General features: G+C 49.3%; 1 protein-coding gene across 1 annotated transcript in view; it reads left to right on the top strand.

Moving 5' to 3' along the window:
• Positions 1–21593, top strand: part of RALGAPA2 (Ral GTPase activating protein catalytic alpha subunit 2) — a 93231-nt gene that overhangs the window by 27839 nt on the left and 43799 nt on the right. Inside the window, exons 21-35 of the mRNA XM_017730418.1 lie at positions 1021–1214; positions 1673–1771; positions 2019–2174; positions 9681–9809; positions 11044–11172; positions 11719–11777; positions 12056–12164; positions 12518–12628; positions 12957–13025; positions 13193–13330; positions 13802–13985; positions 14746–15517; positions 15797–15868; positions 16908–17031; positions 17839–17994. Coding sequence (XP_017585907.1) covers positions 1021–1214; positions 1673–1771; positions 2019–2174; positions 9681–9809; positions 11044–11172; positions 11719–11777; positions 12056–12164; positions 12518–12628; positions 12957–13025; positions 13193–13330; positions 13802–13985; positions 14746–15517; positions 15797–15868; positions 16908–17031; positions 17839–17994 — 2501 coding nt within the window. The remainder of the gene's footprint in view (positions 1–1020; positions 1215–1672; positions 1772–2018; positions 2175–9680; positions 9810–11043; positions 11173–11718; positions 11778–12055; positions 12165–12517; positions 12629–12956; positions 13026–13192; positions 13331–13801; positions 13986–14745; positions 15518–15796; positions 15869–16907; positions 17032–17838; positions 17995–21593) is intronic.

Here is a 21593-nt window from a genome sequence, read left to right as displayed (position 1 = left end):
CTTCTCACCCAAGGCAGGGCTTTGCTGTGCTGGGGAAGCCTGATGGGGTAAGGCAGAACAATGCTGACGCCACCACTGAGCAGCAGAGATGCCATTTCCCTGAGCACAGATCCGTAGAAGATCATTCTAATGTTCTTAAATAACATCTGGTTTAGCACCTTGGGACTTTGTAATGCTACCACACAAAAAGTGGAAGAAAATTCCCTAAGTTGTTTTTTAGATATATTCAAACGTAAGAGCCTCTGAAATGCCTTTTATTTCACTAACCTTCCTCGAGTCCTCTGAGGACATGAGTTATTTCCTTCTGCCTGTGCAGAGGTTTCCTGCAATGTCCCTCCACACCCCTTGGCTGCTGCAGGTGCACCCAGAGCCACGGGTGTGCTCCCGCCTGCGGACAGGAGAGCTGCTACCAGCTCTGGTCACTAAAATGTGCACTTCAGTGCGGCATTGGGTTTGTACTGCTTAAGAACATGGATTCCATTAGCCTGACAGTCTCCTCCAAGCCCTGCTCTCTGTGCACTCTGCTCTCGCAGGAGCTGCTCGGTGTGAGTGGTGATGCCTGAGCACATTCCTCAGGACTCTTCAGCCATGGCTTTTTATTCTTCTGCCCAGTTGTGTTGCCAGGTCTTGCTACGCTGTGTGGTCTTAAAAAAAAAGAAGTGATTTCTATAAATACAGAAACATTACCTGTAAGAGCCAGTTATTGACTGAATGCATCCCTCAGGTGCGTGCATGTTGCATTTGACTGCATTTGCCTGCCTGTTGAAAAGCCCCCTGGGGGTGGGGATGGTGTGGTGTGGCAGTGCTGTGGCACTGTCACCTGCGAGCCCCTTTGCCTGTGTTTGCTGCCGTGTTTTTCTTTGAGTCACAAGAAGCTTCAGCAATGAAAGAGAGATTTTGGGGAGAGAAACCTTTTGAGTTGGAAGACGGTTAGAAGGAGTAATGGCCAGATTTTGTTGACCAAATTCATACTTACTCTGCGTTTCTGACTTGTGGAAATGGAACACTTTAAATTGACAGACAGTAGCGAGTTCCTGGCTGATGACTGCAGTATAATTGCTGGTGGAAGCCTTATTGGTTGGCATCCTGATTCTGCTGCTGTGTTGTGGAGGAGGATCCTGGGAATTCTTGGAGATGTGAACAACATACAGTCACCTAAAATCCATGCAAAAGTTTTCGGCTACCTTTACGAGCTGTGGTATAAACTTGCAAAGGTATGTGGTACTTAGAGCTAATGACAGCGGTGCGTTTCTTTTGCTGTGGTTCAGCGTTGGCACCTGCAGCGTGAGCATGGCATGGGGAGGGTTCTGTCGTAAAGGAAGCTTTATCTTGCTTGGTTTCCTGTAGCTAGCTCCAATAGGGAGTCCTGTCCAATGATGGGAGAATTTAAATGGGGTGAGGAAACAGCAGCAAAGAAGAAAGAAATACAGGCATTGGTGTTTGTGTAAAGGCCCATGGTGTGACTCAAACTGGTGGTGTTTGCTTTGGCCAGGGAGCAGAAGCATAGAACAAGCTTTCCTCGGTGGCTTTGGCTGAAGTGGGAACTCTGTATAGCACCAGGTGTAGCGCCTGAATGTAAATGAAGTAAAATTAGAACATAATCATGTGAAAAAAAGAGCATTAAAACAGTGAGACACTGGTTTTATTAACGCTCTGCTTCAAAAACCATTAGATCCGGGACAACCTGGCTATCAGCGTGGACAATCAGTCGACTCCCTCTCCTCCTGTCCTCATCCCTCCTCTCAGGATATTTGCTTCATGGCTCTTCAAGGTTAGTGCTGAAATTCTCACACGTGAGTATTTTCCTCCATGTCAGAGCTGAGTTGGCCTGTATTTAGTTGCCTTATTTTTGCCTTTTACCATCGCTGCTGGCTAAGACAGCAAGTGCCCTCTGAAGGCTCTTCGGAGCTGGGTATAACTGTATGTGTGCTTTTTTGTGGGAGAGCTGCTGGCGAGGCAGCTTTGCCTTGGCTGGCTGGTGGGGAAAGCAAGGAGTGATGCGGGTGTTGTTGTTGCAGGCAGCCACGCTGCCCAGCGAGTACAAGGAGGGGAAGCTGCAGGCGTTCCGGCTGCTCTGTGCCATGATGAGCCGGCGCCAGGACCTGCTGCCCAACTCCGACTTCCTGGTGCACTTCTACTTCGTGCTGCGCCTGGGCCTGACCAGCGAGGACCAGGTAGGAGCCTTGCTTCGTGTGCCACCGCTCCCTGCGTGCCCTCCTGAGTGCCCTGTGCCGTGGCAAACAGGATGTGCTGCCAAAACCCACTGCTGCTGCTGGGGATGGAAGCTGCTCCGGGTCTCCTGTCCTGGGGTGGCCTCGGGGATAAAGTGTTCCGTGCGAGGCGAGGAAAAGACTTACTCGAGCTGTCAGACGATGGTTGTCTCGCAGAAACAGCTCAGTGCTCGTAGAAACTCTTAGGAAATATTCTTTAGACAGAATAAAGATTATCTAAGAGCGCCTCCAGGTTTTTATAGCTGCAGGAGTGAGAGCAAGGGCTGGAGCTCTGCTGGGAGTGGCAGCAGAAAGGGCACAGAATTTCCCCTCAGGAAATTCTGGGAGTTACTGCTGGTGCCTTTAGGAAACCAGCCAGGTTTGATCATTTCTGAGATGGAGCAGGGAAGGAAGGAAGGAAGGAATCGCTACCGGACTCTTGCCCTTCAGTTTCCCTCCTGAAAAGTTAGAGCGGTTGGAAAATACTCCTTTTAAACAGATAACAATATAAAGGCAGGAGTTTTCTCCTGGAAAATCCTGGAAGTCCTGCTGCAGCTGCCCATCACTCCAGGGCTTCCCCGGGTGTTTTGCAGCCCCACACTGCGTGTCCCTCCATGATTTCCCTGGATATTTTGCAGACTGCTGCTGCTCTTTGTTCTTCCTCCCCGCTCTGGTGGCTGCGTCTGCCTCTTGGTGGCACACTTGACCACAGGTTTGCTGTTGTGCGTGCGCGTCCTTCCCGCTGTGCTTTCCTCAGCTGTGGAACTGCTGGGTGAGGTGATAACTGGCACTGCCTTGGAGCAAGGTGTTGATAGGAAGCAGGATCCTTATACCTGCTCCTCTATTTCCAGGGTGATTGGCTCCAAGGTGCTTGCTGGGCGCTCAGATGGCGGGAGCCTCTTTATCAGAGAGGGTGTGGAATCAGAGAGGGCCCAGGATTGCTGCAACAGGGATCCTGGCGTGCCCTCCAGGGTTTCAGTTAGTGCAAACCAAAATAAACTTGGGGGTGGACTTCTTAGCACACATTCGGTTTGTCTGCTAAGCACAGGCATAAATTTCTCCCTTTTTAGGAATGTTCACAGAAGGAAGGGAGTAGGAGGTGCCTCATGGAGGAATTTTCCTTCTGGATGGATCACTAGTGCAACTTTAGCGTTTATGTAGGAAAGCCACAGAAAGACAGCCCAGCTCCAGTAAATCACCTTGGCTGCTTCAGAAGAGCTTTTTAGGTGGTTATGTAATTTAAAAGTGTCACAGTCAGAAACCTCTTTGACCTGAACAGTTTTCAATATTTTGGTTTGCATGACAAGTGTTTTTTGGAACTGTAGTTCTCTTTTCACTCCTCCCTTCGGGATGTGAGGATCTCCTAATTGCTGCTGTGTTGTGTCGCTTTTGGTGTTGATAGAAAAACAAAATAATCCAATTTTGAGTATGTTATAAATGAGTACAGTGTTATTCCCAGCAAGTGCAGCCCAGCTTTGGTCTCGGGGGGTGCATAAAAGAGCAGTGTGAGGGTGTATTTTATAGGAGGCTCCCGCGGCGCTCCGAGCCCAGGATGTAGCAATTAGCTCGGCAGAGGAGACGGTGGGGTAATGAGCTGCAGCTAATTTGTCCACGTGGAAGTGTCTAACAACAAACATCCCTGGAGAAGCGAACAATTCCGTGCGAGGATTGCATCACCTTTCCAGGTGGGAGCAGCCCTGGCACAAATGGCTGCCGTGTGGAGCGAGCCGTGGTCAGGGGGCGCCGGGAGGGGCCCGGGGCCAAGGGACCATCTGTGGGGTGCCTCCCTCCTGGCCCGCTCCAGCCAGTGGCATTGCTCTGCTGCTGAGGGGGCCTGGGGTTTTTTCCTGGTTTTTCATTCATGAAGTTCGTCAAGGCTCACAGCCTTCCCTCCCTGGCCTCCAGCATGAAGGAAGGAGAAGTGGCACGTTCACTGCCACACTGGGGGTTAGTGAAGGTGGTTTACCCATGCTTAGGCAATGGAAAGATCAGGAAATGTTGCTGGGGTGCGGTTTGTAGGGATGCTGTGGGGTGGCCTGCTGCAGTTTGGGGGGAGGCATAGCTGCCTTCTGCTGCCAGCTGAGCCTGATGGCTGGAAAACTCCTATTCCAGCAATTGCAACTAGGTGTGTCTTTTGATTCAGATAATAAATACAGCTTTTTTGGTTAACCCAAAACCTAATGCTGCAATGCACAGCTTTTGCAAATACCTGAACCAGGAAAAGAAATGTATTCTGTTATTGCTGGTTTAGTACTGCTGTTGGCTGTTTACCATAGCAGTACCTTTTGCTTCATTCACATGGAAAAGTCTCCTTGCTCCATAGCTTCCTCCTATTTGCTGAAGACCAGAAGTACCAAAATACAATCACAAACAGCTTCTCAGAAGATCAGCTGTTGAGAAAATTGTGGTTCTTCATCTCTGGTCTTTCTAGTACTTACATAATCCTTTGAGATTGCTGGTGGTTTTCTCCTAAGAATCCTGTGGATTTTTGTGACACAAAAATTTCCTATTTCTGTCTAAATTTCCACTTGTAGTTTGAGAGGAGAAGGCCGTGCAGGTGAGGTGCTTAACCTTGGAGGGACACTGTAAAAAGAGGCAGGTTTTCAATCCTTTTTCAAGTTCCAGCCCTCGGCTGTTCAGTGTAATTTTTTAGCCAGTCTCACCCTCCTACCAGGGTGAGCAACGCTGAGGTGTTGCCTGCAAAGTGACCGAGGGGGTCAGTTGTATTCCTGACTTTGGGAGTGAGTGTAAGAAATAAAATTAGTAAAAGTATGGTGGTACTTACTTGGCAGAGTACCCCTGGGACAGGATGCTTACATTTTTTAGAGAACATAGTCAAAGGTGGGGACTTCTGAGGCTCTCTGTGGAAAGGACAGTGGACAGCCAAGGAAGGAGAAGCTGCTGGTGGCTTTTTCAGTTCAGTGATATGAAGAGCAGAACAAGCTTTAAATATGGAATGAGAGGAAAATCGCCCCAGTCCAGCCAAGCTGGCAGATGTCCTGGGTGATTAAATGTCAGCACACGCAGCAGGCCTGCCCGTGGAGCGCAGCCTGGCTGCAGCCCCGGCCCTTAGCAGCTTTGTTTCAGCTCGATTCCTTTGAGCAGTGCAAGGATGCCGTGGACGAGCCGCTCTGTCGGTATACGCTGGCGGGGGGCGCGGGCCTTTTTTTTTGTGTGCGGTGCCCTCTGTGTTTGTTCTGGGTGCGCTGTCGGTGATTACGGAAAGGAAGCTGCGGCAGCTCTGCGGTGAGCTTCCGTAGAAACGCTGCCTCGAGCTCTCTGCGTGGGAAATGGCTCATTTGTAATAGGAAGCGGTTTGCAGTAGAGCTGCTACCGGAGGAGTCATTAATTACCTGTTCGTATTAACGTTGGTCTGACATTAAAAAAGCCCCAACATTTGCGGGCTTTTGTATCTTTGTGTCCAGTTGCTGTTACTCAGCAGCCAGGAGCAGTGCACAGCAGCAGTAGCCTTGTGAAGGTGCAGTAAATGAGTAGCTTTGCTTTTGTCCCCTGTGGAACGGGTGCTTCTTGCCTGGATTTCTGCCTGATGGCGCTGCACATGAGGACCCTTGGTTGTACAGAAAGCATAGTGCCGTTTAGATTCTTTCCCAGACTGCCATTTAAAAGGAAACAACCTTAACGTAGCCTATTAAGGCTTAGATTCCCCTGTTTCAGCTTCTCGAGGCTTCTTTCCAATGGCCACCATGATTTTCTCCCTCTTTTAATCCACCCCCTATCTCATTCTCTGTGGAAAATTTGCCTGTGCGCTCCCATTATGTGCTTTGAGTGCTTTGAAAAAGTGTTAACGGACAGCACGTTTCCAGTAGGGACAAACAAAAGTCCAAATGCCAGGGTCTCACAGGAACTCTCACATCCCCCTCTGCTCGCCCCAAGCAGGCTAAGTGGGAAGCGCTGGAGAAAATAGCTGCAAGATTGACTGGAAGCAAGGGGGGCAGCCGGGTCCTGCCAGTTGCAGGAGCTGTGCATTCTGAAATGGTTTTGGTAGTTGTGTTCTTTTCTATTTATTTTGCCCTAATTCATTTGACCTTGCCAAGTGGCTTCCATCCCACCCAGACTCCTGCTTTGTGGTCGGTGGGTGCTCTGTCTGTCAGAGCTCGGAGCAGTGCCACCAGGGGCGTTTGGGAGAGAGGAGTGTGGTGACACAAAGCCACCTCCACATGCCAGGCAGCGCCGCGGCCTCGGCACCCGCACCTTTGTCCCTGTATCCACTGGCTGCTCAGGGACTGCTCTGCATGTGCACAAAACAGAAGATTCATCCCAGTCCTTAATCCCAGTGGTCTCCCCGCTTGTGAAAGTATGGAACATGCTCCAAAATGGGAGAACTTAAAAAAGGCTCCCTCCATTGTGTTGCAGCCTTGAGGGACTTGAGCAAACATAACTGGTTTGGGGTTAGGTCTTACCTGGCACCTTGAAATGGAGTTTTCTGATAAGCCAATCCTGGATCTCCTGAGCTTGTCAAAATACTTCATAAATTTTTATTGGAACTTAATTTTTGACAAGTTAACTCTTAACCTCAAATGTAGCGATAGGTAGGGGAAACTTGGAATAAGTAAGTGGAAATGTTTGTTCCTTTAAAGTAAAAGAGGAAAAGGGAAGATTTACCACCTAAGTCTTCTGTAAATTAATAATCTTTCCCGTGCTGTAGATCTCAGCTGCCAGTGAGGTGTCTGTTGGTGAGGAACAGAGTGAACTTTCAGTGAAAAATCCGTGTTGTTCCTTCCTGTTGAGGGACAATTGGAAACGTGAGGAAGGCAGCTGGCGGGCTATTCGGTTACACCTGTAATCTGCAAAAGCTCGGAACAAAAATTAGGTGAAGAATATTTTTGCAATTGACCTTTCAGCGAACTTGCATAAATTTATTTAGCTTACTCAGTGGATGTTCATGACCTTATAATTTGAATTACTAGATTAACCTATACTGAAATACGATGCCATTTATAGGGTTAATGCATTTGAGAAGGACACGCATGTGATTGCCCCCTCCTCTCCCCTCTCCCCCCAGCTTTAACACCACAGAGCATCATTTTGAATTGAAATAGTCCGTAATGGTCCTTTTTTTCACTTTTCTTTAACAACATGAACACTAAATTATAGCTGTGCAATTATGTAAACAATGGAAATGCTTCCAGAATGAATACTTCCTTTTAAATTTTCATTTTGTGTAATTGCTGAAAGGTTTGGAGCCATAATAAACCAAAATTATTTTACACATTTGTCGTTCTAAAGGTCAATTATGAAAGGAGTAAAGCAACAACACTGTGCGGAACGAGTAAACCAATTTCCATGGCCATCACCATATGTTTTTCTTATGGCTTGTGTTTTCCAGTTGCTGTGTACATAGCATTCAATTAAAGTGATTCATTGACTAGGCTGGAGCTGCTGCCCGGAGTTTACGTTACAGGGAAGGGAAGGAAGCGGCCCGGCTCTGTTTGAGTTACCTGATTTTGCGGTATCGCTGATAGCACAGATGTTCTCGCTCCCTCGCCTTCTCACAAGCCTCTCTCTGCTGATAAGCTCCAAAGCTACCAGACTGCTGCCCCGGATCCTGTTTGGTTGCGAGCTGGGTGCTTTGCTGATGGGGAAAGGGGGAAAAGCCTGACGGGTTACCTGTGAGCGCCCTGCTGAGCAGAACAGCAGCGCCGCGGGCGGGGCACAGCCTGCCTGGGCCTGAGCTGGGCTGCAGTCCCCCAAAGTGGGGTGAGTGCCTGAGCTGAGCCCGGCTGAGCGGGTCAGAGGGAAGGCGAGGACTGCTTCAAGAGCTTCTGGAAGTAAATTTTTGCTTTAGGGAAAATGATTTATTTTTAGCAGCGCTGCATCTCGTGACCAGCGAGCGGATCCCTGCAGCCCCACTCCTGCAGCCTTTGGGAACACGTGTGCTGTCACAGCATTCGTGTATTATAGGAACAGTTTTATGGTTCTTCTTTATTCCTGTATTGGGAGCGTTCTGAGCCAGGGAGTAGGGAGCAGAGCCAGAATCCCTGCCCTGGTGTGTGGCAGATGGGAGCGCTGGGGTGAGGACGGGAGTTAATGCAGTTGTTTGGAGCGGTTCCCTGCACTCCCTGGCCAGGTTAGCCCGGGCTCCTTTATTGTGGCACATGGCAGAAGCTGCAGCCTGCTCCCATCTGCTGCCCTGAGCAGGGGCCAGCCCTGCCGTACCTGGCCCTGCTGGACAGGTGTGGCGTGCCGGACCAGCACGGAGCGTTAATCAGCCCTTAATTATAACGAGGTGGGTCCTTTGTTCTGCTCCGAGTGAGAGTTTACCTCCCGGCTTTATGAGCGGCTGCATCCATCCGCTCTGGTTCTCAATGTTTGCATTGACCCGTATTGACTCAAAATGTATCAAAGGAAGTGATTAAAATGAGTTTAAACATTAACTCGAGTGGCATTTTAGCTTATTCAGGAAAGTGAAAGCATTATCTGCTACTGTGTTAAGAACTAATACTGTTTATTTAAATATATAACAGTCGTTTCATAGGATGCTGCTGTTGAAAACACTTCGTGGAACACTAAGTAGGGGCTGTGTGGGGCTTTGAGAAAATAGCGCTAATGTTAAAGCACCTCTTCATGTAGAGAAAGTTGGGTTGGCTTTAGCTTCTGCTGTGGAGATTGAGCACGAGGACACATTCTGGGGCTCTTAAGTTCATTCAGGCTGTCGTTGACACATCATGAAACCAGTTAAGGATGGACGTGAAAAAAGGGTTTTCCTTTGCGGCTTTTCAAAATTTTATTGAGTGAAAGATTGTTTTCTACTCAGTATAGAAATAGCTTGATCTAACTCTTCAGCAAATGCAGTGTTGCAGGTAAGGATTATGTAGATTTTACGCCTAACTTTAAACCTGCTGAAAGCTTGTAGGGGAAGGAATCTTAACTCAAATAGAGGAACTTCGCTCTGGTTCAGAGAGAGCGTGAAGACTTGAAGCGTGGAAGGATTAAAGATGAAATGCTTATCTTGAATGTACTCTGTACCACAGGGTGATGATGAGCAAAGCTGGGGCTGCTGCTCTGTTCCTTCAGGGCACAGGGAGCAGGCAGGCCTTGGGGGGGCAGCTTGTGTTCTTGTGGCACGGAATTCTGAGAGGTTTTAGGAACTAGCTTCTCTGGACTGCGGCAGTGCTTCATCTTAAATCCATTAAACGTTTGGATGCTTGAATCTAAAGTCTCGTTTGACAGAATGGTTGTGCTGAGGCACAAAGAGACGTGGCTGCATGGTGCGGGTTTTTAATAGGAGTTTAGGGGCACAAAAGTTACCAAAGTACCAAATGCGCTTTTGTTACTCTACGCCCCTGGAGTGGAAGGTGGTGGTTACGTGGAGGTCAGTCTGCACACAGAGCTCTGGGAATTTCCACCTCGATCAGTGTGGGACTAGCGAACCTCAAAGTTACATCTTCTTGAAGCCTCCCTTTTGCTTTTGGGCTTTCTGGCTTTTCTCACAGGTGCCTTCTCTTGCAGGACATCCTGAACACCGTCATAAAGCACTGCCCACCGTGGTTCTTCTTCCTGGGCCTGCCTGGCTTCACCATGCTGATCAGGGACTTCCTGGGGGCGGCCGCGCGTGTGCTGAGCGCGGACACGCCAGAGGTGAGCAGGGCTGGCTCCGCAGAGCCACGCTGCCGGGGCTCTGGGGGTGGGTGTGCGAGCGTGTGAGATCCTGGGATAAGGCACCACACTGGTACTGCTGAGGTGTTTCATCCAAAGGCTGAGGTGCAAGGAAAGCGCGTCCTGGCAGCGTGAGCTGCGTTGCAGTGAGCAAACACCGAGAGCGGGGAACTCTTGGGGTGATGCAGCATCTCTGGCTAAATGTCAGCACTGATAGAAATGTGACTCTAAATGATTAAGTTATTGAAGGGTAAGTAAAATAGCAAATCAATGGTGGGTTGCCAAAATAAAGGTAAAGGTCGGGCAGTCCTGGGAAAAACAGGAAAGCTCTGTTGCATGCGGAACACCAGCTCAGGGGAGACCTTTCTGTCTGTTCTGGCTCAGGGCTTTTGCTGCCGCTCTTGACATTTGCGTGGCTGAGCGGGTGGCCGTGCACAGGGCCACAGCCCTCTCCCGCTTCAGCAGAGCTGGAATGGTGAGCCCAGCCACGCTTCCTCCGTCAGCCCTCAAAGAGCTTGATCGGCCTCACTGTCGATCCAAAGCTTAAAGGGCTAATAAGAAATGGATGCTCGATTTTTCCGAGGAAAAAAACAAACCGGGACACCCCCTTCCCTTTCTCCTGCATGTGTAAAACTGGGTGTGCCTTGCGTTTCCAACATTACACAGTAGCTAATGTGTTTATAGCTCGTGCCATGGTGCTTTTGATGGTTTTATTGGAGTAGAGATCTCCCTGCGCGTTGGTATCACCTACGCAGTGAGCGAGAGTGGGGTGTGCACCCACTCTGTGCCAAAGGATCGCCTCACAGCAGTGCTGGATGAGTGCTTCAACTCCTCACTCAGCTGTTCCTCAGAGGTACTTTGTTGGCATCAAACGGCTGATTGTCAGATTGGGGAATGAGGGGAAGTATTAAAGATGTAGATCGTGCTCAGGAGTGGGGCCGGGTGCCGCTGGAGGAGCAGCTCAGCCCCACCAAGAGAACGGAGCAGCACAGCAGAAAAAGCAGGGGCAGGAGGGTGTGTGTTAGGTACTGCCTAAACCCAGCTCCTGCTGGAGTTGGGAAGGAAAAGCTCCTGGAACGTGTTCCCTGAGACACCCGAGTGCTGCACGGTGAGCGCAGCAAGCTGAGGATGGCAGTGCACGCTGGCCTAGAGCTGAAGGCACCTCCGTGTGTGGAGGGTTTTTAGGGAATATTTCTGCTTGCTTGCCCTTCTCCAGGCTCCCCGTTCCGAAGCTCACACCATCCTTGGTGCTCTTGTGTGCTTTCCAAATACCTACCAGGGAATCCCACAGTTGGGACCCGTTTCAGAAGCCAGTGAGAGCATCACGGGAACTGCAGATGTGAAGGTAAAGCCACATTCATTGTAAATCCTTAGGTACCTAACCTGGTTTTACTGTGCAGTGACTTCATTCCTGCCCAAATGGTTGCCCTCACACAAGCCTCGGCCTCCTGTTCTTGCTGTCTTCATCAGGCCTCGGAGACTCACTGGAGGCGTCTTAAAACTGTCCTAATTTTACAAGTGTCTTTTCTGTAGTAAACAATACACTAAATTTTTCATGACGTGTTTTGGTTAGAACCTAAACACTGCAGTTTGTATGAAGCCACCACCACTTGTTGTTCGTAGCTGCCCCTTGACATTGGAAATGAATTGATTTCCTCTTGCTGCCTGTACACGAGTCGTCAGTTGATTTGATTTGTCTCCACGAGGACCTGTATATTTGAGTTGTAATTGGTGTTTCTCCCTTGACAAAATACAATTGGCATGAGATAAAGATGCTTTAGCAACAGACTTGAGAATTGAAGTGACTTCATCTGTAACTATGTCAAAATTAAACAGCTTTAAAGTAGATGTATGAAAAACATGCTTATTCTAATTTATTTTGTTATTTTAGTATTGCCTCATAAGCATTTTATTGAAGAATGCTGCAGAGGAGCCAAGTGAAGCTGCAAGGTAAAATACTGAGTAAAAGAAATGGGAAAACTGTGGAATTGGTTAGGTTGGAAAAGACCTTTAGCATTATCAAGTCCAACCACTTATGGCTTGGAAAAGCCTTTTCTTGCTGCTTATTTTCTGCTGCTGCCTTGTGGTTTGGTCCTGTGAAGTGGAGCCTTACTGTGCACCATGAAGGTGCTGGCCTCTCATCTCTCTGCATTTTTTTCTCCCCCCCCACCCCCACTAAATATTCCTCTGAAATTTCTGACAAGCTTCCCCTTTTTCTTTCCACCAAGGTGCATAGCCATCTGTGGCCTCGGAGTGTGGATATGTGAGGAGCTCATGCAGCGCACAAACCACCCCCATGTGAAGAAAGCCATCAATGTCATAGGTGTGACGCTGAAGGTATTGCTGTGGCAGGCTCTGATGGCTGGGCTTTGGGAAAAAAAGGCATTTTCACTTTGCAGATGGTCCCTGGCAGTCTGAGGCTCAGGCTGCTGCTGTGGTATCGTGTGCAAGCATGCAGAATATTTGCAAAAATAGCCTGTGTGCCTAGAGACTCTTCCCTGGCAAACTCACGTGAAAGATCACGCAGCCACTGTCAAACCTGGTGGTTCCTGACGCTGACCATGTGATTTCACAGCGCTAACGCTGCTTGCTGTTTGCAGAGATGCAAAACAACGAAGCATAGAAAAGCTAAATGCGTTGTATTGTATCTGGACATTTTATCTGGCTTTTGATCACCTTTTTTCTTCCAGTTTTCCAGCAAGCTGGTAGCTCGGGTGGCTTGTGATGTCCTTCAGCTGCTGGTGTCTTACTGGCAGAAGCTTCAGGAATACGAATCCTCCCTGTGCCGGAAAATTACTGAAGTACGTCAGATTCTTTGAAATGCTTGTGTGGAAATCATGTGCGAAGTTGTCTCAATTCCTTCCTTGGGCTGCTGTGATTTTGTTAACTCCTCCTTTTTTTCATTGTTAAGAATGTACTTGCTACACTCCCTGGACCAGTGCAGGTCCCTCATTTGTAGCGAATTGTTTGTGAAGTGCTCAGTAACACGTTTCCTTTCGCTTGGACGTTGACTGGCGCAGGCAGTTGGATGCTCCTACTGAACCTGTTCCGTACCCTGTGCAGTGAGGGTCTGTCTCTGCAGAGGAAGAAGCCGAATGCCTTTCTGACACTTTGTTTGTTTGGCTGTAGATCCTCGTGGCCACCATTGCGTTTCTCCTGCCGAGTGCCGAGTACTCCTCCGTGGAAGCGGATAAGAAGGTGTGTCGCTGCAAAGAGCTGTCTCCGTTCTTTGTGCTCTTTGAGGGGGGTTTTAAATGAGGTCGCTCCGAACCACAGTTGAATTTTAAACTTTCCAACTCGTACCTTAGAGTCTGGGTGAATTTATTAGAACGTACCTAAACACCACGTTCCGTGCTCTTATTCAGTTTATAGTTTCGCTGCTGCTGTGCTTGCTGGACTGGTGCATGGCACTGCCCGTGAAAATGCTGCTGGAGCCTGTGTCTGCTGGCGCCGTGGAGGATCAGCATGCATCCAGAGCTCCTTTGCTGGATTACATTTACAGAGTGAGTACGGGGAAGGAACGTGGTTTGCTCTGCCTGGCTGCTTAAAAGATGCCTTTCACACACCCTGAAGGCACAGAAGCAGATTTGTCAAGCTCTAGAAAATCATGGCGTGCAGGTGAGAAGTCACAAATGCAGAATGCTAAAAAGATAAGACAAGGTGTAGAACAGACAGGGGATGGTGGAGACCAAGGTGAAATGCTTAAAATAATGAGCCCGGGAAAATCATCTTTGCAGAAATACTTGGATTATTTGAAGTGGGCTGTAAAAACACAAACTGGGCCCTGAAGTGAGCTGTTGAAGTCCAGAACCGGTGCAGATACGGAGACTGTTAATTTAGAAGTGCTGTTAATTTGGACACAGATGGGCTTGGTAGTGTGTCCTGGCTTCCCCGGTGTCGGAGCTGGGGGGGCCCTGCTCGCTGGGGCTGCTGGGGGCTGGCCTGGGTCGGTCACTGGCTCGGTGCCCCCACAGGTCCTGCACTGCTGCGTCAACGGCTCCAGCACCTACACGCAGCAAAGCCACTACGTGCTCAGCCTGGCCGACCTCTCCTCCTGCGACTACGACCCCTTCCTGCCCCTGGGGAACGTCAGGAGCTCGGAGCCAGCCCAGTGCCCCTCCTCCACTGACTTGGGCGACCTGCTCACCGTGGCTGAAGGTAAGGGAGTGCCCAGAGCACGGGCTGGGCCAGCATGTGTGTGCAGCAGCTGGGAAGTAGTGTTCCAGGTTCCATCTCTGCCTTGAAAACGTGCTTCTCCTTACTGCACGTAGCAACTGTTCCTTCAAAACTGGGCAGAGCTCTCTCCGGGTGAATTCCAGTTGCCTCTGTGATAGGATGTTTGAGTTTGTTGCCAATGCTGCTCCTTAGAACAAATTTCTGTTTTGAAGATGTAAAGGGGAAAGAGAAATGCTGTGAAACACAGAAAAATGGTTTTAGACTGAATATGAAAAAACCCTAGAAGTTAGGAGGTTTCTGGCTATAGGAGGAGTGACATTCCCACAGGAGAAGTGGAGGCACAGTGTATCACAGAGCACAGTCACTTTACGAAATACGATGTATGTGCCCGTGCTGAGGGGAGCATCTGAGCGTCCAGGAGGTCTCTCCCTGCCTCACCCAGGACTCTCCCTCCTGCCAGGGATGGAGGAGCATTGCTTTCCAGTGACATCTCTGGTTTACCTTGGCTTTTGGGCCATGGCACCCTCCTGCTCCTATGGCTGTGGGGATGTGGTGAAGTAAAACAAAACCGTGGGACAGGTAGGATTTCTTGGAAAGCTGTTGGAAGTAGTTCCTTGAACAGGAAGGATCAGGAGGTCAGACAAGGTGAGCTGCTGTAATGTGGCAGAAATCTGCAGGAGCTCCTTCTGTATTGCCTCTCGTTGCTGTTACCGATGCACTGTGTTTTCATTGATCGTTTCAGAGAAGAGGAGGAGGAATTTGGAACTGATCCCTCTCACTGCGCGGATGGTTATGACTCACCTGGTGAATCACCTGAGCCACTACCCGCTCAGCGGAGGCCCCGCCATCCTCCACAGCCTCCTTAGCGAGAACCACGACAACTCCTACGTGGAGAGCTCCGAGCTGTCCTCGGAAGTGTTCCGGAGCCCCAACCTGCAGCTGTTCGTGTTCAACGACAGCACTCTCATCTCTTACCTCCAAATCCCTGCCGAGAGGAAGGCGGGCGCTGAGCCGGCAGCGGCCCCCTCGGACGTGAGGGTGATCGTCAGGGATATCTCAGGGAAGTACTCTTGGGATGGCCGGGTGCTGTACGGGCCTCTGGAGGGCTGCCTGCCGCAGCGCAGCACGGCCAGCGCCTTCGTCGTCTCCGGCGACGCGGAGCAGCGCTCCCTCTCCCAGAACGAATTTTCCCAGGCGGAGGAAGGAGAAGACGCCCTGGACCAGCTGCTGGAGAGGATTGGGAGCACCAGCCCCGAGTGCCTTCTGCACCCGCAGCGCAAGCTGAACGAGCCGTCGCCGCCGCCCTGCGGGATGAGCCCCGAGCAGGAGCGCGCCATCACCGAGGCGCTGCTGAGGCAGAGCGCCCAGGAAAGGGCGTTCATGCTGGAGTGCGGCTCGGACTGCAGCATGAGGGTGGCCCGCCAGGAGCCACCGCCTCCTGCCGAACCGCAGGCCTCCTTCTATTTCTGTCGGCTGCTGCTGAATGACTTGGGAATGAACTCCTGGGACAGAAGGTAGGAAGGGAGGATCCAGAACGTGCTTGTAGTAGGGTACTCTTCTCACTTCTCATCCCCAAATGTGTACGTGCCTAAGAAAACGAGCATTGTGTTGCTGGGGGCTAGAGCAGAGTTTTGAACTTCAGTGATTATTTGAAACGGGTCAATAGATGGTGTATAACAATCATTTTAAGAAATCGTGTCGTGTTAATTCATTCTCTCAGCTACTTGGATGACAAAATGCTGTGTCTGCACTGTGTTGCATTCACCTTCAAACATTTTTTTATTTACTTTTAGAAAAAGCTTTCATCTGCTGAAGAAGAATTCAAAATTGCTGCGAGAACTGAAAAATCTGGATTCCCGCCAATGGTAGGTGATGTGTGGTGAACACACCGTTGATAAGGTTCGTGTTTCCCAAGGAAGAATGAGTCACCAGAACCAAAGCTTCATTCCCAGTGAATCCAAATATTGGTATGAAAATCGGACTGTTTGTTTCTCCAGAGTTCTGTAGCCTGCATGGAGGAGCCACCCTCACTGGCACGTTCTCTGCGTACGGAGATTTCCAAATCAGTGGCAAATAATGAGACAGATTTTTTTTCAAGTTTGCTTTAGCTGAGAGGGGAGGGAATCAAATTGTTTGTGGCCTGGATTCAGCTGACACAGAACGGCATTTTCTACAGGATGAGCCCTGTGTCAGGAGCCATACTTTGGGGGGTGATCTACCCAGAACTGCTCCTCAGCCAGGAAGTGACAGAATGGAGTTCTGGATGTTGCATTTTATTTTTCATTACTCGGCATAGAGCTGTTTGAAGAACAGCTGCAGCACTGCGGAGTTCTGAGTTCCCTCTATCCCAACAATTTCCGTATCAAACGCACTTTGCTTGCTTTCAAGGAAGCCAGCTGTCCCTGTCAGCATTGTAAAACTCAGCCCAGGGTCCAAAAGTCAATAATGTTTCTTCTGCCTTGTATGTCATCACCCCGTAATTAAGATTCTGTAGGTCAAATTATGCTCCCATTAACACCTGTGCCACCTCGCTGTCTGTGCAGTGCTGCACAGATCTGAGTCATTAACCCTGTAACTGGAATTTGGTCACCAGTTCTGCGGCTGGTGCACAGGAGGAGCAGGCTTGACTCTGCTCTTGGAGCTGGGGTCTCTGCAGTGGGGTTTTGGTGGCAGGAAAATGGGGGGACATCTGAAAGCGACTATGTTTTGTGTGCCTAAGAGAAATGGGTGTACGGAGCTAAATGTGGGCACCTGCTCACTATGTTTGGAGTGCAGGGGAATCTGAAATGGGTGTACGGAGCTAAATGTGGGCACCTGCTCGTATGTTTGGAGTGCAGGGGAATCTGAGAAACAATTTTGAGCTGAAACTTTTGAACTTTGATTTATTTTTCCATCTCGTGGCAGTCGTGAAACTCACAAGATTGCCGTGTTCTACATCGCCGAGGGACAGGAGGACAAGTGTTCCATCCTGGCCAACGCAAGGGGAAGCCAGGCGTATGAAGATTTTGTTGCTGGACTGGGCTGGGAGGTAACAGCCGTAAATTTAGACAAGCTGCCACGCTGCTGGTGGCACTGCACAGCTGTTAGTTCACCAAAAAGAAAATTTCTCGACACGCTGATGGCTTGGCTGCTTTTTAGCTCTTGCCGTGGTCAGGGCACACACTCAGCACAGGAGTTCTTTATGACGTGTGCAGGTTTCATTTGCTTTGTCAGAATGGCGTGTCGCCATCTAAATGCCATCAACGTTTTTGGGTTTGGGAAATACAGAGTGTTTGGGAAATACCCAAGTGCCACAGGGAGATGCAGCATCCTCAGGCTGGTGCTGTCAGGAAAGCAAGCACGCCTTTGGACTTGGGCTTGACTTCAGAGAGGTGTTTCTTCTGATTAAACTTCTGGAATAATTTCTTGTGAGGTTTTTCTCTCTGTACAAATCTTCAGTTTCTTCTGCAGTTTTTCTGGTTCTTTTTCTCTCTGCCTCTCGTGGCGCTCCTGGCAGTGGGAGCTGTGAGCCCCACAGAGCCCTCAGCCAGCAGCGTGTGGCAGAATGCTGTTGTTTCCTTGCTGCTGTTTGCTGGAGGAAGGTAAAATTGCTGGATAGATGATGGCTCAGGAGCTAGTTAAGAGAGATTTACTTCTAGTAAATGTCAAATGCAGGCACGGAAAAGACAAATCTAATGGGAAGATCGCAGAGCTGTAGGGGAAGACTTCTTTTTCTCTGGAATGGCTGCTGAGACCTGGGGTGGTGATTTCATTAATCTTGATACAGAAGTAAACGCTGATCGTGCATCAGTCTTTTCAGATTGCTTCTGTTTGTTTGTGCCTTTGGCTCCTTCAGGTCGACCTATCCACGCACGGCGGGTTCATGGGCGGCCTGCAGCGCAACGGCAGCACGGGGCAGACCGCGCCCTACTATGCTACCTCCACCGTGGAGATCATCTTCCACGTGTCCACCAGGATGCCCTCGGACTCGGACGACTCACTGACCAAAAAGGTAAAGGCCTTGCAGTGCGTTTTGCACCACTGCAGTCATCAAGTGCTTCGGTGAAGGTTTGAAGTGGAAGCAGCTTGTGCTAACTGGCCCTGGCCAGCCGTCCCTGCGGTGCCACGTGGTGCTCCGCAGCTGGGTTAGCTGAATTAAATGGCATCTAAATTCTGGGTTCTGAAACACAATTAACATTTCCATGGTAGCCTCAAATGCCACTGTGAGTAATAATATTAGCAATAATTTCATTTGTACGTTGTCTGCCTGCCAAAACTGCTGTAGGTTGGTAGAACAAAACAACCAAATGTGGCATCGTGAAACCTTCCAGACAACTCGTCCCATGTGGAACAGTAAAGCAAAAGGGGGGCAGGGGGTGGGTGACAGGCTCTGGAACCCAAGCAGCCAGCTGAGGGTTCAAGCCAGTAGCCACTTAGGCACAACTCCGGCAAGCAGCCTCTGCTTCAAAGACAGCCAGAACCCAGCCCAAAATTCTGTTGGTATCAGTGCTTAATCATTTGTCTTTCCTGACAAGGAGTGATTTGAGATTATGCTGTTTGCCAGCTGCTGCTTACAGTCAAAGGAGATTTTTGAGGCATACCGAATCTCTGCCTTTTTAATGAGGATTGGCAACTTGTCCTGCAGAGGTTGTTAGCGTGCGTCAGTAACGCTGTCCAGTCCACCATGGGATGCTGCTCTGCTCTGGGAATTGTCTGTACCACTGTCACTGGGTGACTGCGTTTGGTGTCGTTAGTTTCAGAATGACACGTGCTTTTCCTTGGAGTTTCTGGTTACTGGTTCTGAAAAATTGCCCAGCATTTTGTACTAAAGTCAGATGTTGTCTTTTTTCCGTGACATCTGTCATTTAAAGAGAAGAAAAAGAAAAGCAAGCAAAGCGACGTGTTTCTCTTTCCGTGTGTACCTCGCTACTTTTGTGGATACGAGGCTGTGGAGAAAAGTACTCCCAGTGCTTCAGGATGGAGCAGTGGGGCAGTGGTGTGTAGGACAGGGCTGTAGAGTCTCTGGGACCCTGCCAGGGTGGGACTGTCTGTATTTTTATTGTTCCTGACCTGTGTTTGTCCAGCTGCTAGACCAGAACTCCAGTGATGAATGATTTACAGTTTCCCTAGGCAACATGTTCCATATTCCTATGCTCCACTGCTTGTGCCATGAAAAAAATCTCTTGTAGGGGCTACTTTGCTTCAATGTAAGCCCGTTGATTCTTACCCTATTTCACATGGATACGAAGGGCAGATTATTTTGCAGCAGACTTACGCATGTCTGAGAACTGCTGCCATGTCTTTCCCAGACTTGTTTTTCCTACACAAACTGTGGCCATTTATTTAGCCTAATCTTCCCTTCCTTGTAAGTCCTGGCTCCTGGGTTTTGTGGAAGTGTGGCAAAGACACTGGGATGTGGTCTGGCTGTTGAGTAGTTCATCACCTGGGAGGGGGAGAGCACAGTGTGGCAGAGCTACCACAAGGGGAAGATGGGGTTTATCTGCAAACAGCCTGCTTATTCTCCTAATTCTCGTTCATGTTAGGGGCTATCACAGCCACTGAGAGTTACTCTGTTTGTCTTCCCTGCTTTCACTCTACGAGAATCTGAGAAACAGAAAGCAAAAACATTTAGTAGCTGTCAGTCTCCAAGTTTCATGGTGCCAGGAGGCCAGGCCAGCTCCAGCACATGCTGAAAATACCACAAAGGGATTGCTCTGGGACCCTTCAGGAAAACCTGAGATCTGCTGTTGGAATGGAAGCCCGCAGGGATCAAACTGGGAATTCCAGTGAAGGACAAAGCTCTGAGCAAGCTCGTGGACCTGAGGGAGCTGCAAGCAGTGGCTCAGAGCAGATGACTTCCAGAGGGCTTTTTAATGCATACTCGTCCGTGGTTCCACACACAGCAGTTCCATTCAGTTTGTCACAGCTCTGCTGTGAGCAAGCAGTGCAGTTCTGGGCAGATCAGCGTGGGCTCTCGGCAGATTTTACAGAGCTGCAGCTGCGAGCGGAGCAAAGGTGCGTGCGTTTCAGAAGCACTGCAGTTTCTGGAAGGTGGACAGTTCTCTGGGCTTAGGTCCCTGCCTCAGATTGTCGGGACAGAATGTCCCAGTTAAAAAGATTGTATTTATTGCTTCCTGCCATTAATGCTTTTTTTTCATGGGAATGTGGGAGAGAAAGATGGATTCCCATGGCATTCATTCCGTTCCTGCTCCTGCAAAGAGCTGTACCTGGTGATACGGGACAGTGGTACTGGGAGGAGGAAACTTTACCAGGATGCAGTGGGGGCCACAACTTCTGTTTCCTTGCTCTCCCTCTGGGATCTAAGGTCGTCCCCCCAATCTCTGAAATCTATGGGATTGCTGTGGGTTTTCCTCTCTGCTTATTTTGCCTCAGACCAAGAGAGGCTTCGTCCCTGTCAGCACGCTCCGAGCTGAACAGAAGGACTGAGCACCTGCTGGCCTGTGGAGCAGTAGCAAGGCTATAAATTCTGGGGGCTGGGGAATTCAGCAGATGCGGTAATTTTACTTAAATGTGTTATTGTGGTTCTTTTATTTTTACTGAACGCAAGGATAAATGAAGTTCTGGTATGAATTCCCAAGAATAGGTGCGTTTCCACTGGGGATGAACTTGGCCCCCTTGTTTTTGTGCAGTAGAGCTGTCATTTGCAGTCTGCATTTTTTTATTTGAGGTATATTGCTGACATTATATTGCTAATTCATGAGGGAAGAAAGAAAAAAAAAAAAGAAAGAAGGAAAAACCCCTCTCCAAATAAGTCTCAGTCCTGGCAGAAATCTTTTCTAGTGGAGTAAACAAAATCCAGCTGATCTCTTTTGCTGCTGTAGGGTTCAGCGTCATTGGTTCCAAACTTTATCTGTCTGTCTTGTGGCAAGAGTGAAAGTCAATCCCAGGAATGGCATCCTACTGTCCCTGTCTTTTTCTGCTCAAATTGTGCTTAATGGATTAAAGATGTGCTGCAGAATTTCTCTGTGATTTGTTCCATCTTCTCCATTGTCAGAGCAGAACTTTTTCAATTCAGAAATCTGGTTGCAACCCCGTATTGAACTCTTGCTCCTTTGCTGCAGAAATTTGTTAGCTGGGGCTAGATTAGATTTTTAGCAGCTAATCTGACTGCTGTAGGGGTTTGCAGAGTGGGGACAGAGCTGTGCTATTGGATTTGTCCAATTCATTTGACTCCAGGACTATAATTGCACTTATGTCTTACAAGGCTTTTATGGCCTCGGGCTGGCGAGCAGCAGAAAAACAAATTGGCAGTGATACAGTGAGAGTGAAAGGGAATGAAAGGCACACATTATCAGTCCTCCAGGCAGCCCTGCTCTGGCAGGAAGTTCCTTGGTTAATTTACAAATAAAACTTAGATTTTAGGATGGGCACACAGTCAGCCAGACAATGGGGATGTCAGGCCCCACTGTTACTTAGCAAAAGTAGCAGCCCTGCCTCCCCAAAAGCAGGAATTCTTCCGTCAAACAGACGACTCCTCTCTGGAGCCAGCTGGCTGTGTAATGCAATTAGCAGGGAAAGGAGGTCATGCCGGAGGTGTGCACCGTGACCAGTGTCAGCACTGCCTGCCGGCCGCGGGCACCCGCGGAGCTC

The sequence above is a fragment of the Corvus brachyrhynchos genome, unplaced genomic scaffold (assembly GCF_000691975.1).
Source record: "Corvus brachyrhynchos isolate BGI_N302 unplaced genomic scaffold, ASM69197v1 scaffold133, whole genome shotgun sequence".
Taxonomy (NCBI): Eukaryota; Metazoa; Chordata; class Aves; order Passeriformes; family Corvidae; genus Corvus; species Corvus brachyrhynchos.
The sequence above is the reverse complement of the archived record's forward strand: the minus strand, read 5'-3'. Positions and strand labels throughout refer to the sequence as shown.